Below are 14,993 nucleotides of genomic sequence, written 5' to 3' on the forward strand. Positions count from 1 at the left end.
ACACCCCCTTCCCTGCAATCGCTGGTCTGTTCTCCATCACTGTAGTTTTGCCTTTTCCAGAGTGTCACGTAAGTAGAATCATACAGTAATGTAATCTTTTGAGACTGGTTTCCTTCACTCAGCACAGTGCCTCTGAGATGGGTCTGTGTCCTCATGGCTTTTACTGCCGTGTAGTATTCCAGTGTGAGGGTGAACCACAGTCTGTCTCTCCATTCATTTGTGGAAGGACATTTGGGTTGTTTCCAGGTTGGGGTGATTATGAATAAAGCAGCTATAAACATTCATGGAGAGGTTTTTGTGTGACCATAAGGGCAAATATCTAGGAGTAGGATTTCTGGGCCATTTGGTAAGTGTGTGTTGAATTTTATAATCAACTGCTCAGTTGTTTTCCAAAGTGGCTGTTCCACCTTAACATTCCCACTGGCAGTGAGAGTTCCAGCTGCTCTACATCCTCAGGAACACATGATACTATCACGATCTTTTTAAATTTAGCTATTATAGCAGGTGTGTACTACCCGGTCCTGATTTTCCTCATCTATAAAATAATGGGGAAAATGCAGAAACACCTGCTTCCTAGGATTCTGGGGAGGGACAAATGAGATTGAGAGCATCTCGCGGGGCTCAATGAATGGTGGCAATTACAGGTAACCTTTGCTATCTAAACTCACTATCTGAACCCAGGAACAGAATAGACCTGCACAGAAAGAGACACTTCCATTATAACAATCTTCCCTTAGTAGCTTCTGCTCTTTTTCAAGTGCTCACAGCTAATAATAATGAGTTCATATTGATTAAGTGCCTATTGTATGCCAGGTGCTATTCTAATTGAATGACAAATTACACCAACCCTACAAGACAGGTACCATTACGATCCCTGTTTTGCAGAAGAGGAAACTGAGGCTCAGGGAGGTGAAGGAATAGACCACATAGCCGGGACGTGACCGAGTAGGATATGAACGTGGTTTGGGCTCAGAGCTGGCACTCTCAAACACCACCTTAAATTCATCTCATGGGAGAAGCACCCATGACCCCTGGCCAGTCCCAGTCTGACTACAACCCTCCCCCATCCTCAGGTGGCCAGGCCCAGGCAGTCACCACGGTCCCGGAGCAGCTGTGCCATCTGATACTGGACCAAGCCACTGAGGCCGTGATAGCGGCAGAGGGAGGATACCGCAGTGGCCACGTCCTGGTTTTCTGTGTACAGCGTGCCAAAGCGGAGCCCAGACATCCCGAAGTCCTGAAGGAGAAAGGCACTGTGGGAGGCAGACATCCCTCCCAGAGGAAGCCGGTTCCACCCACCTCTCTGCCCTCTCACCTCCCCCTGACACCCCCAAGGCCAGCCAGGAACCCACCTTGCTGGTCGCCCACATCACGTGGGTCCTCTGGGGGTCAGGCAGCCTGCGGAGAGCACAGGGTGGGAACAGAGGCAACGCAGACCCATCGGAGTTCACATGTTTGGTTGAACAAATGAGGAGACAGGTGAGTCTGGTTTCATCTCTTGAATCACCAATTCCTACACATCCTTTAGAGCAGGGGTCAGCCAGCTACAGCCTGCTGCCTGTTCTTGTAAACGAACCTCTAAGGGGGCACAGCCACGCTCTCCCACCTGCGTACTGCCCATGGCTGATTTTTTTGTGTGTGTGTGGTACGCGGGCCTCTCACTGTTGTGGCCTCTCCCTTTGCGGAGCAACAGTCTCCGGACGCGCAGGCTCAGCGGCCATGGCTCATGGGCACAGCCGCTCCGCGGCATGTGGGCTCTTCCCGGACCGGGGCACGAACCCGTGTCCCCTGCATCGGCAGGCGGACTCTCAACCACTGCGCCACCAGGGAAGCCCCCATGGCTGATTTTATGCTACAATGGCAGAGCTGAGTGAGTGACCATATGACCTGTAAAGCTTAACATATTTGCCATGTGATCCAAAAATATTTGCCAGCCGCTGATGTAGAGCACAGTTCAAGCATCGCTTCCTCAAGCGGACCTTCTCTGACCCCCTCCCAGTACACCAGGCCAATTGGGTACCCCAGGCAGATCCTCTGTTGGCTCTCCAGACGTCTGCTTTTCAATAATCAAATGATTAGCTGTGCATCTAGTTGCTAAAAGTTTTGGGGGGTTTTTTTGATGTTTTTTTTTCCAGCTAGAAAGACAAGTTCCACATAAGGAGGGTCTATATCTTTCTTGTTCACTGATGTACCTCCAGCACAGCATAGTGTCTGGCCCACAGGAAGTGACAAATCCCTATTTCCCTGAGTCTCACTCTCCTAATCCATAAGCAAAGGGGAGGAACAACCTACGTGCCATCCACCTGGCAGAGCTTCGCGAGGACTGCCTGAGCAGGGCAAAGGAAAGTGTTCGGGAACCACTGACTGAAACCACCCACCCTGGCCAGGCAGGATAATCACCACTTGCACAAGTTATCTCACAACAAGAGGTCCTGCTAAGGAATATGGAACTGACAAGCTACCGCCAGCCGGAAGACTTTAGGAGGGGCCCAAAGGAGGGAGGAGACGCCAGCCCATAATATGTTCTACCAACCTCCCAGAAACCCTCACACGGGAAACCATCCTGACTGAGAGATGTGCGGACCGCCAGGAAGGGCCTTGAATTGGATCAAGTATGGGCACAAGCAAGATGATGGACCAGAGACAACCTGGAAAGCTAACCCCATTACCTTAAAACCTGAGACTGCGAGCCACGTGGCAGAGCAGTTCCCCAGGGTTCCCTTACCCTCCTGCTCTCCACCCAGGCGCCCCTTCCCAATAAAGTCTCTTGCTTTGTCAGTACGTGTGTCTCCTCAGACAATTCATTTCGGAGTGTTAGACAAGAGCCCACTCTCGGGTCCTGGAAGGGGCCCCCCTTCCGGTAACAAAAGGACTCAGCAGGGCTGAAAGATCTCAACGAGCATCAGGAACCGTCAGAATCCCTAAGTGCCAGACGTGCAGATTTTACAGATGATCCGATCCAACTGTTTCCAAAGGTGTTCTGGCCACACGTTCTTGACTCAAACTAAATCTAATGAAAAAGCTCCGATAGCTGGAAGGGCTTGGCACATGCAGGGGGCCCCAGAAGTATCTGCTGAATGAATGAGTGAATGAATGAAAATGGAGCCACTCTGGAGATGAGGGAAACGGCAGAGGAGGCCCATTTCCCACCCTCCCAGCCTTCCCTCAAGGAATCCTAAGACCACTCCTTGGAGCTTTCAGAACCACCACAGAACAATCTGAAAACCACTGATTGGCCCAGCCTCCCTTCTTCTCGTTAGGGGACCTGAGGACAGTAGGATTAGCTGGGAGGAAGGGGAACTGTCCTGGGTGGGCGGAGGGGCGCAGGACTGGCAGAGTCAGCTCACCTTTCCAGGCTCAGGACACTGTGGTACCCAACCGACTCCTCAAACACAGACAGCATGTAGACCTCATCCACCATCACGTGCAGCTCATGCCTGGAGGGCAGGTCGGGGGGAGGAGAGAGATTGGCTGGTAGACCAAATGCATCCCCCAGGGTGGGATGGCAGTGAATCAGAAATCCAGAAGGACCACGGTCTAGCCCAGGGTTACCAAACTTGTTTTTTCCAGGAACACCCTTCTTTTGTCTATTTCTTTCAAACAAACAAGAAGCCGTGCACACACAAGGCAGATGACAGTGGGGATTCTGAAGCAATGTGGGGGGACGGGGGAGGCGGAGCCCTCGGGCACCTCCAGCCACAGTTAAGTGCAAGACAGTTACGTACAGGCGGACCCAGATTCACGGCTGGCTCCACCCCTCACTCTAAGCTGCAGTCAATGGGATAATGACAGTATCTGTACCTAATAGGGTCGTTGGGAGGATTACATGAGCTGGAGCATGTAGGGTGCTTAGCAGGGGGCGGGGCCCCTAGAGCGGGCAATAATAGCAGCTGCTGTTATAAAAAGGAAGAGAGAAGTAGCATCCCACCAACCCCTACCCCCTGACTCCACTGCCAGGACGGGCCAAAGCAGGTAGAAACCTACAGTGGGGTAAAGGGGGTAACAGGACCTGCACCAAAGCTCACATCAGAACCCTGATCCGTCACACGCTTTACGGGGTGAGCGTGGGGTGCCTCACCTCTTGGCGAACTTCAGGTACTCCTGCAGCTCTCCTGGGGAATAGACATCACCCAGAGGGTTCTGGGGGTTGATGAGGATGAGGCCTTTGACCTTCACACCCTGAAACCATCAGTGGGACAGGAGACCCTCAGCTCCTCCCCAAGGCCACACGGTCCCACTGGGCCGGATCCCAGGGAAATGTGTTCACCACCCAACACGAAACGAATAAGGGCAAAGAATTATATCTGCAGCATCGTATCAGCTATAAAAGAGAACAAATGCAGAGAACAAAGCTCAGAGAGAAATATGCCCAAACGCCAGTAGAAGTTGCCTTTGTTGGTAGAATTAGGGGTGGCGGTTTGTACTTTTAAAATTCCCACAGTGGGCATATATGGATTTTATGACCAAGGTTAAAATAAAAACAACAGATAGATAGATTTCTGAAAAGTGGACTGGACAGGAACCACTGGAGGGCTGCTGGTCTATGCCTTTCTTCGGGAGGCCTCAGATCCCCTCAGAGTGAGGGGGACCACCTCCCCAAATCACCAGAGAGACTGCTGAACCAGACTTCTAAGCTCCATGCTTGACCTGCTGAGTCAGAATCGGGAGAAGTGAGGGGTAGTTGTGGGTTTTTTTTGCTGTACGCGGGCCTCTCACTGTTGTGGCCTCTCCCATTGCGGAGCACAGGCTCCGGACGCGCAGGCCCAGCGGCCATGGCTCACGGGCCCAGCCGCTCCGCGGCATGTGGGATCTTCCCAGACCGGGGCACGAACCCGTGTCCCCTGCATGGGCAGGCGGACTCTCAACCACTGCACCACCAGGGAAGCCCGGGGGGGTAGTATTTTTAATCAAGCTCTCTAGTTGATTCTCTGTACACTGAGAGTCTCAGAGTCTTTCTCTAGCAGGAAGCCCTCCATGGGCAGGCTCCTGCTTGACCCCCAGAACGGTTCCATGCTACCACCCTACCCCCTGTCCCCATCACAGAGTGCCACCACTACTCCCAGGAGATCAGCCACAGGAAGGGGGTCCATGCCCTGCTCAGGCCCCCCGCCTTCCAGCCTTGGGTTTAATTTGATCCCCAGACCTCAGAATTAGCTCCTTCCAGCGCCATCTCGAGCTTCTCCACTGTGAGCTGGAAGGGGCGTGTCTCCAGCCCAGTGACCTGGAAGAAGATCCACAAAAGCCAGCAGCCAAATTCAGTGACCCCCCCCCCCAGACCTGGACGCTGGGGCCACCAGCCAAATTCAGGGACCCTGCCCCCAGACCTGGGCGCTGGGGCCTCTCCTACCCCTGTCATCTCCAGCCTCCTCTTAGAACAATCTCAGAAAAACACAGGGGGGTCACTCCTCTCTCACTGCCACCCACCCCATCACATCAGGGACACCCTCACGGCTCCTAGGATTGGGGAAGAGCCCCCTGAGGTCCACTGATTGGGGTCCGTGGGCTTCCATGTTGAGGTCTGCTCTGCCCCGTTCTCACCCCACCATTCCGGTGTGGTCTCCCTGGGCTGCCCTTGGCTTTTGCATCGACCCCAGGGATCTCAGAGGTGGAAGATCGGGTGTCCCCAGGGCACCTAGGCAAGGGCAGCCGTGGCCAACAGAAGGCTCCACCCTCCTTTCAGCCATAACCCCAGAGGCCGCGGCATGGACTTGCTCTCATTTCTACCCTCAAATTCAGACAGAGGAACATCTCGGCCTACAGGAAGGCCCAGGTCCAACCTGGAGTCCCAGGAACTCTTACCTCACTGTCCAGATAGACACAGACCAGTCGGACGTTGCCATAGAGATACACATGCTGCGTGATGGCTCCGTAGTAAGGGGCAGGGATCAGGAAAGCCTCTGGGGGCAGGAGTGGGCCAGGGCCCGTCACCCTCTGGCCGGAACACCCAGACCCCCGTCCACTGACCCCACGCCTCTCCAAGCCTTCAGTGTGCTTGGGGAACATCTGGGGAACACGCTCCCTCTCTCAGTTCCCAAAACCCTTTCTAAAGCTGGGATCCACTGAGTCCCTTTTCTAATAATTAGTAGCTATCATTTATCGGGCACTTAATATGCATGGGGATCTGTGCTAAAGATTTATTTTTTTAATCTCGTTTGATCCTCACAATCCCTCTGTGGAGTAAGTCCTATTATTATCCTCACTTTACTGATGAGGAAACTGAAGCTTAGCTCCCTCGGAAGCACACGACATGCTGGGTGACTGCAAGCACAGACTTGGAACAGGAGTCGAAGCTGCAGGGTGATGATCTGGGTGTGACAAATGGGAAAACTTGATAAGACACAGAACTGCCCAGAGACAGAATGTGCTGCTTCTGGAGGAGTGAATGCTCCCCCGCTGGGGGCACTGAAGCCAAAGGCTGACACCGCTCGGTGGGGAGGGGGTGTCATGCAGAAGACTCCCGCTGTGGACACAGGGGTTGATGAGATGACGCCCAAGGTCCGCTCTAAGGCAGAGGTAAAGGTGCTCCTCCAGCTCTGAAGAGGGTGCATCGGTCAAGCTGCTCCCTTCCCAGCTTTCCCTTCAGCACAACCCCACCCCCACCTCGCATCTCTGGAAGGGGCAGACTTTGCCCTACATGTTCCCTCCCCCGGCCACAGGGATTGGGCCAGAGGTAGACAAATGACCCCAGGAGCCAATGCACTGGCTGGCCAGACACCCATCACGCTCTCTCTGTCTCAGGACTTTGCTCCAAGCAGCACAGATCCTTGTGAGATGAGAACATGCACTCGAATGCGAAGGTCCTGTGGAGTCAGAGCTGAGCCAACAACCTGGGCCAAACAGAGCTGAGCAGGGTCCAGAGAGAGGCCTGCATAAGAAGCCGGGGAGGGGGACTGCACACGCCAGTGAGAGACAGAGAGTGTGACGCTAATTCTACTCTTTTTTTTTTTTTTTTTTTGCGGTACATGGGCCTCTCACTGCTGTGGCCTCTCCCGTTGCGGAGCACAGGCTCCGGACCCGCAGGCCCAGCAGCCATGGCTCACGGGCCCAGCCGCTCCGCGGCATGTGGGATCTTCCCGGACCGGGGCACGAACCCGTGTCCCCTGCATCGGCAGGTGGACTCTCAACCACTGCGCCACCAGGGAAGCCCGCTAATTCTACTCTTGATAGTTCTAGAACGGGTAGGAAATTGCCTATTACATCCTTGTGATGAATCTTCCTTTCAGGGTTCAAAACTTGGTTATTACGTCTCTCTGTGTTACTTTAACAAGTAACTTAACCCCTGGGCCTTAATCTCCTCATCTGTTAAATGGGAATAAGCACAGAACCTACCTCATCGGGGTTAGAGTGAGGATTAAATGACAGACTATGCCTAGCCTTAGGCCAGCGCCTGAAACGTAGTATGTGGTCAATAAATGTTACTAAATTATGATTATTAATTAAGCTAATATGAGTGGGTCTCTGTTCCTGGCAACCAACAGCCCCTGACCATGACTATGGTCAATACGTCCTTGATTTGACCATGGCTCTTGCAGCAAGCACTGCTGGCTAGATACTCAACAGCCATTCCAGTTTTCTTCCTTGCTAAGAGAGCACCAGACTTTTCAGCTACGACCAGCAGTAAGTCCAAGGAAGGTGCACCTTCCCCCAGCCCTGGGGGATGAAGCAAGTTTGGTTTAAGCCAACCAGGGTTCTCTTCCCCTTCGCCAGGGACTGCTTTGGGAATGGGTTTGTGAGTCCGTCCTGGCCAGAAAGATGCAAGGGGAGCCCTGCGGGGACTCTTCCAGGAAAGAGTAGCCCCATTTCCTCCCTCCCAGTAAAAAAGAGACAGGCACAGCACAGCCTCCCTCTCTTCCTGCTTTAGGGTATGCTGTCACGTGAGGTCGTCACAGAGAAATGGCCCAGAACCCTGGCATCACCTTGACTTCCCCTGGAACTGCCAACCCCTGGTGTCTTGTCAGGCCCCTTAGTTAAGCCCCCTGTGGTCTAACAGTCTATTATGGCAAAAGCACCCTGATGCAGGCCTCGAGGACAGGCAGCTAGGGACACTGCAGGCACAGGGCAGCCCCTGGTACTGAATGGGCTGCGGTCTACTTACCCCCCACCTCACACAGTACTGTGGCCAGAGCGGAGAAGACAGAGGCACAGCCATTCAGAACCACGACCTGAGGGTGACACATCCATGGGACAAAGATGAATCTGTCCCAGGAGGGTGCAAGGGCCTGCAGCCTCTAACCCAGGAGGGCACAGAGGGAGGGCCAGGTCATACCCTGACTAACAGCCAAGTCCATTTGTGTGGCTTATTCGTGGGGACCCTGTTCTAGATCAACTGAGCAAGGAAGAGGGAGCTGGTCACTCAGAGTCCTGCCCGAAGGTGTGGAGGCAAAGAGGGGCCACGGAACAAAGCGGGGCAGAAATTATACCCAAACTCTAAATATGTAGGATGAGGGGAAAGAAGGGAAGGGGTCTTCCTAATTCCAAATCAAAACTAAGTGACCCTACTTACCCCTGGCCAGCCAAAAGTTGGGGAGGGGGCAGAAGATCAGGAAGGAGCAGGGGAGGGGGCTACTCACGTTCTCTGGTTTAAGAGGTGCGGGGCTCCTGCAGTAGAAAGACAGGAACCTGGCCACTTCCTCCCGGAGGCTGGAGATCAGACAGACAGACGGGCAGTGCTTGTCAGAGGGGCTCCGACCCCAAGTCCATCCCAAAGCTCCTCTGGCGAATCTTCAGGCAGCTGCCATTACCCTTCTCTGCTTCCCACGATGGGAATACGATCACTATTTCTCTCCACTCCTTGGTACCCACCTCCCTCCTCGGTCCCAACACTACCCGCATGCGTGGAAACTTCCATTCCAGTAGTTCTAGGACACCTGACCCCACCTAATCAGCAGACTGCAGGAATATCAAAAAGTAATACTCTCTATACAGATCTAGCTAATATTAATAGTAATAAATAGCACATTAATATAATAAAATATATAATATAATGTAGGATAATATAATTATTATTATAACAATAACTATTATCATAGTTATTGCCAATATTTACAAGCATTTACCTTATGCAGGTGTTATTTAGAGAATATTCCTCATTTACTCTTCATAAAACCCCATAAAACAACTACTATTATTATTATCCCCATTTTACAGACAAAAAAACTGAGGCTTGAAGGAGTTAGGTTACATGCTGGTTAGTGGCAGAGTCCACACTCAAGCCCAGTGGTCAGTCTCTAGGGCAACCATCCTAATTATTATAAGAGCACATGCTTGGAATTACTCTTGGAATCAAGTCCAGCTCCAGCACTAAATCCTTAGGACAGCATCTGGGCCCTAGCAAGTGCTCAATAAATATAAACTCTTATTAGTTTTACTTACTATTTCCCATCTTACCAGCAGAAGGCCCCAACCATCTCCTCCTAACCTGATTCTGGCTCCTCTAAAGCTACTGAGAAATTGGAGACAAGGCTCCTGGCCTGAAGGCCCTCTCCACTCCTCAGACTCAAGAGAAACCAAGCCAGGGAGCCGCTGAGCAGGGGTGGGATGGGCAGGAGGCACTAGTTCCCTGCAGATGCTCCAGGAGACCCCACGACTGCCAGCTCTCCAGGACTAGGCCCTCAGCCTAGGGCAGGCTTTCTCAACCCGCCGCTATTGATGTTTCGGGCCAGATCATTCTTTCCTGTGGAGGGGCCTGTCCTGGGCACTGCAGGAGGTTTAGCAGCTTCCCTTGCCTCTACCCAAGAAAAGCCAGGAGCAATCCCCCTCCCAGTTACGACAACCAAAAATGTCTCCAGATATTGCCACCTGTCTCTTGGGGAAGGAAACTGCCCTGGGGTTGAGAACCACTGGCCTACAGGTGCTACTTACAACAGATGTCCCCTCCAGTCAGGGTACTGCAGCAGGGACGGCTCCACCCGCAGCATGTTGCTCTGACTCAGCTGGGGACAGACAGGGGAGAGCAGGGCTGAGGAACGCACACACTCATGGTGAGGGCCAGCCCTGCCACCTGCATCCACGCAGCACCAGGGCTTCTAAAGCCAAGGGCTTGGTCTGCTTATCAGAGAAACTGAGACAGGGGCAGCCCAGGGACAGCATTCTCATGCCCATTTTGCAGATGAGGAAACCGAGGCTTAAAAATGTCGGGTGTGGGACTTCCCTGGCGGTCCAGTGGTTAAGACTGTGCACTTCCACTGCAGGGGGCCCAGGTTCAGTCCCTGGTCAGGGAACTATGATCCCGCAAGCCGCACGGCACGACCAAAAAAAAAAAAAGTCAGGTGGCTCAGCCAACATCACAGCACCGGCAAGTGGCGAAGCTAAGACAAACCAGAATTTTTGACTCCTAGTCCAGTGCTCTTTATACAACACCGCTGCCCAACAAAACCAGAGGGGTGGATTTGCAGAGGCAGCGATAGGAGACCGCGCACCTCAGCTCCTCCAACGGGGTGACAGAAGAGGTCCCAGAACTAGGTGCCCTACCTCGGTCTTGGCTCTAAGTCATGGAGGGACTCAGGCCACTGTCTTCCTGCAGGCTCAGCTCAACCTCACACTTTGGAAAATGAGGCCATTTCCAGACCATCCCCACCCTGCCTGGGTGCTGGGTTAGTGACTCCCAGGGCATCACACCCACAAAGTCGAGGGAAGGCAGAAGCCTTGGGCGGCAGGACCAAAAGGAAGAAAGGGAATGAGGCACGTGTCTATGACCCCAGCCTCTTCCATTTCTCCTTCGTCCTTGAGCACTGCACTGTCCGATCCAGAGGCCTCTGGCCACATGTGGCTCTTATGTGGGTCTCCTGAATTGAGACACTGGATTCTAAAGACTTATATGAAAGAAGTATGCAAACCATCTCATTAATAATTTTTTATATTGATTACATGTTGAAATAGCCATATTTTAGATACAATGGGCTAAATAAAATACATGATGAAAATGAATTTTACCAGTTTCTTTGTACTTATTTAATAGAAAACTTTTAATTATATACGTGGCTCACGGTTTATTTCTACTGGATGGCGCTGAGCTGCCTTAGCGTGGGGAGCTGGCTTTGGGTAGAACAGGCTTTTCAACCCCACTCCCTACACCCCTCTCCCCTTGCAGCTTAGATGTTTCCCTTTGGAAATATGTTCCTTTGGGTTAAGGATCACTCTCTCCACAGTTCCAAACTCTAACTCTTAGGCCTCGAGAGACACATTCATCAGATAGTTCCAGCAGTTTACTAGAGATGGCTCACACCAGCTCAAGAAATCTGATTATTTTCTCTATCTGTGAGTTGGCAGGCAGAGGGAAGGGGGAGGGGCAATATAAGGGTAGGGGATTAAGAGGTCCAAACCACTGGGTATAAAATAAGCTACAAGGATATACTGTACAACACGGGGAATACAGCCAATATTTTATAATAACTATAAATGGAGTATAACCTTTAAAAATTGTGAATCACTCTACTGTACACCTGAAACTTGTATAATACTGTACAGCAATTATACTTCAATTTAAAAAAATAAAAGAAAGAAATCTGATTTCAGGAATTTTGCAAACTGTACCATTTTCAAAAATTAAATTATATAAACTATACATATAAATTATGTAAGTCAGTTACAGTAAAAACAAAGGTAAAAAGTGCTCAAACAATATTGCTCCTGTCTATGTTACTCCACTTTGCTCTCATCTGTGCTCTGGAGGTCCTTTCCGTCCATGTGTCTGCATGGTGGAACTACCACGTGATGGTGCCCCTGCACCTCTCTTCCCAGCTCTGCATGCAGTGATGTCACGGCAATAGTCTGATATCGGCCACAGTGAGGGCATTTACACTATGGGAATCAGAAAAGCTACCGATCAGGGGCCCCTTTCTCCCAGGGCCAGTTGTTAAATACTGACCACACATCACCGAGTATCTCCCCTGAGAGCAGGGCCCCAGCCAGCAGGAGGAACTGAGGAGGGAAAGAGCCAGAAGAAGTGAAGAAGGAGGATCACAGTGGGGAAGTGACTCTCCCAAGATGGCAGAGAAAGTGGTCCCCGAGGCCGCTGAAGCAAGCAGCAGGCTGTCTGGGGGAAGTGTTCCAAGGAATCCCAGAGAAGACAGCCCCTTGCAGCTGGGGATGCCACCCAGAGGTGCACTGGGACTTACCCGCCTGGACAGCAGGTCAAAGCAGAGTTTGTTCTCACTGGTGCCCAAGTTAATGATGCCCTGGAGGTGAGAGGTACAGAGCCATGTGAGCACAGCAGAGGGTGCTATCAGAAGGCCCCGGGGGGCGCACCAAGGCAGCAAAGCGAAGCTCTCTGCAATCCCGCCCTTCCCACCACCCCTCCTGGCCTTTGCTCAAGCCATGCCCTCCACATGGCTCCCTGATCCTATCTTCCCATTTCTAAAGCTCTGTGCAAATGCCATCTCCTCCAGGAAGCCTTCCTCAAAATCCCACCTGCAAGGGATCTTTTCTTCTTCTGGATCCCAAAGCACTTTATCTGTCCCCCTTTACGGCACTAGTCAGTTTCTGTCCCAGGTCACAGGGTCTGATGTACAGGCTTTATCTCCCCCACTGGATGGGAAGTCCCTGAAGGCTGGATACATGCCCAAGACACCGCTGTATCTCTTAAGAGCCTCAGTTTACAGGATGAAAGAATGTACACAGTAAACTGGTGCTCTGGCAGGAACGGGAACAAGGGTCATTGTACCGCAAGAAGAGGCCCTGTCAGCCCCATGGAGAAGACCACGTGGTGAGGAACCAAGGCCTGCCAACAACCATGTGAGTGAGCTTGGAAGTGGATCATCTCCCCACCCCACCAAGCTTTCAAATGAGACCACAGCCCCAGCTTCACTGCAACTTCCCAGGAGATCTTTAGCCTGAAGCACCACCCGGATTCCTGAATTCCAGAAACTGTGAACTGTTTGTTTTAAGCTGCTAAGACCGGAAGTCCTTTGTTACACAGCAAGAGATAACTAATACAATCCCTCACTTTTTCCAAGTCTCTGCTTCAATGTCACCATATTAAAGTGACCTTCTATGACCACCTCACATAAAATAGTAATATCCCCAGCCCACCCCACCAGTCTCTATCCTATTACCCTGCTTTATTTTTCCCTACAAGACTTATCCCAACATATTTTATATATATATATATATATGTATGTTTGTCTCCCATACTAGACTATAAACTCCATGAGGGCAGGAACTTTATTTTTGTTCACGGCTGTAACCCTGGTATATAGAACAGTGCCAGCACCTGGTACATGCTCAACAAATAAAGATTATTAAAGGGTTATTCATGACAGCTCTCTACCCTCTGAAGGTATTACTAGTAATAAGTTATAATAATTGGGGCAGGTAACATTAATAATAATAGCAACTACCATTTATTGAATGCTCTATGTGGAAGCACTGTGCTAGTAACTTACATACCTGATCTCATTTAATTGTGACAGTTCTATAGAGGAGGTATTACTATCCCATTATAGAGACGAATTGAGGTTCAAAGACATTAAGTAATTAGCTCAAGAATACACAACCCAAAAGTGAAACAGTTGCAACCTGAACCCGAGTTCTGTCCCAGATCTAAAGTTGGATAGTCGATGGGCTGTGGATCAGAATCCACATAAGAGCACTCCATGGTTCTTGAATTCCTCCCTCACAAATCAAGGTTCCCTTAATTATAAATAGGCCATTTTCTGATTCAGGTAATATACAGGGGCCTCTCTGAGCAACATAACACACCCCGTTGGGAGTCAAAGGGGCACAACTCCAACATGACAATAGCAAGCTGTGTGCTGCCCTGTTGGTCAAGGTGGGGTACCTGCCCCTCCACCCCCCATGCTCTCTTGTGTCCCAGTGGGAAGGGGGCCTTCACTCACACTGGGGTTCTCATCCTCATCATACTCATCCATGTGGTAGGTCCTGTAGCCCTCCTCTGCTGAATCCCAGAACCATTTAATGATGCTTCCTCTAGAGGACAGGTAGGGGCTGTCGGAGGAGAACACGGCGGTGGGATCACCCACTCCATAGAGCTTCAGCGGCTTCTGGTCTGGTTTTCCGGAGCATTCTCTTTCCAGACCATCCCCATGGTTACTGTGCAGGCCCTGTGTGGAGACTGAACCCGGAGAGGTGGTAGGTGTCCCGGAGTCCTTCTGAGGGAGTGGGAACATCTGCAGAAAGACAAAAGCACTCAGTGCCTGATCTGATCAAGGGCTTTCCTAGCACCAAGCAACAAAAATGAACTGGGAGTCACGGGGCCCTCCCCCTTCTCTATCTGCCCCTTCCTTCAAGTTTATATACTCATCACTTCCTGTGTCCCTTACTAGTTGTAACCATGTGTGCAATCACTTCAAGGCATCAACTCTGCTAAGGATCTACAGACAGGGGCTGTACTTGCTACTTGTCTACAACTTGAATAAATGGCTGCTTCAGCTTGTTTTACTTTTGTGGAAGTTTTTCATTCTGCAGCCTAAAGAGTCACCAGCTTCTTTTTCCATTCTTGCCGACGTCAATTTCAAAAAGCCAAGTTAAAATTCTCTGACTTAAAGTAGAAAGAGCCTGGAGTCCAGGGGTCTTGTGGTGACTGTTGCGAATAGAAGTAAAGGATAAAATGAGATTATCTGGTTGTTTCGAGGCGATGATGGGTGGGGCCTGAGAAGAAGCAAGTGGGGTTCCCACAAGTGCAAGTGCACGACCCTGAGCAGAGCCCAAGGCCCCACCCCCGCTCCCTCCCGAAGTGAGGGAGGCGTGGCCGCTGCGAGGGGCTGGTCTCATCCTGCGTTCAGATGTGAACTCCTCCACTTTCTAAGCCAGCGTCCTCGCGGGCACAGTGGGTGTAGCCGTAACTACCTCATAGGGTAGCAGTGAGGACATAAATAAATGTTAGTGTAAATGGCTTAGAACAAATCCTGGCTCATGCACAAACTTCAGTAAAATATGTTATTATAACTCCTCGCCGCTTTCCCCAGTCCTGATGCACAAGCCCCAAACACCAAATGATGGGGGACCAACCAGCGGCCCAGAAACCCAGGGGGCTC

The 14,993-nt window shown here is 51.2% G+C and overlaps 1 protein-coding gene across 7 annotated transcripts in view; it reads right to left on the minus strand.

Annotated features, from left to right (window-relative positions):
• The window catches only part of ACCS (1-aminocyclopropane-1-carboxylate synthase homolog (inactive)), a 34,800-nt gene that overhangs the window by 19,057 nt on the left and 750 nt on the right, over nt 1-14,993 (minus strand). For 4 of the 7 annotated variants that reach the window (XM_049714207.1, XM_049714208.1, XM_049714206.1 and 1 more), the window contains exons 2-12: nt 13,836-14,126; nt 12,117-12,176; nt 9,862-9,932; nt 8,571-8,640; nt 8,096-8,162; nt 5,800-5,897; nt 5,144-5,221; nt 4,079-4,179; nt 3,348-3,437; nt 1,353-1,398; nt 1,096-1,237 (exon numbers count right to left, since the gene is read on the minus strand). In XM_049714207.1, coding sequence (XP_049570164.1) covers nt 1,096-1,237; nt 1,353-1,398; nt 3,348-3,437; nt 4,079-4,179; nt 5,144-5,221; nt 5,800-5,897; nt 8,096-8,162; nt 8,571-8,640; nt 9,862-9,932; nt 12,117-12,176; nt 13,836-14,126 — 1,114 coding nt within the window. Of the gene's footprint in view, nt 1-1,095; nt 1,238-1,352; nt 1,399-3,347; nt 3,438-4,078; nt 4,180-5,143; nt 5,222-5,799; nt 5,898-8,095; nt 8,163-8,570; nt 8,641-9,861; nt 9,933-12,116; nt 12,177-13,835; nt 14,127-14,398; nt 14,540-14,993 lie in introns of all 7 variants that reach the window. The other 3 variants (XM_049714209.1, XM_049714210.1, XM_049714211.1) reach the window with 2 other exon arrangements.

The sequence above is a fragment of the Orcinus orca genome, chromosome 8 (assembly GCF_937001465.1).
Source record: "Orcinus orca chromosome 8, mOrcOrc1.1, whole genome shotgun sequence".
Lineage (NCBI taxonomy): Eukaryota > Metazoa > Chordata > Mammalia > Artiodactyla > Delphinidae > Orcinus > Orcinus orca.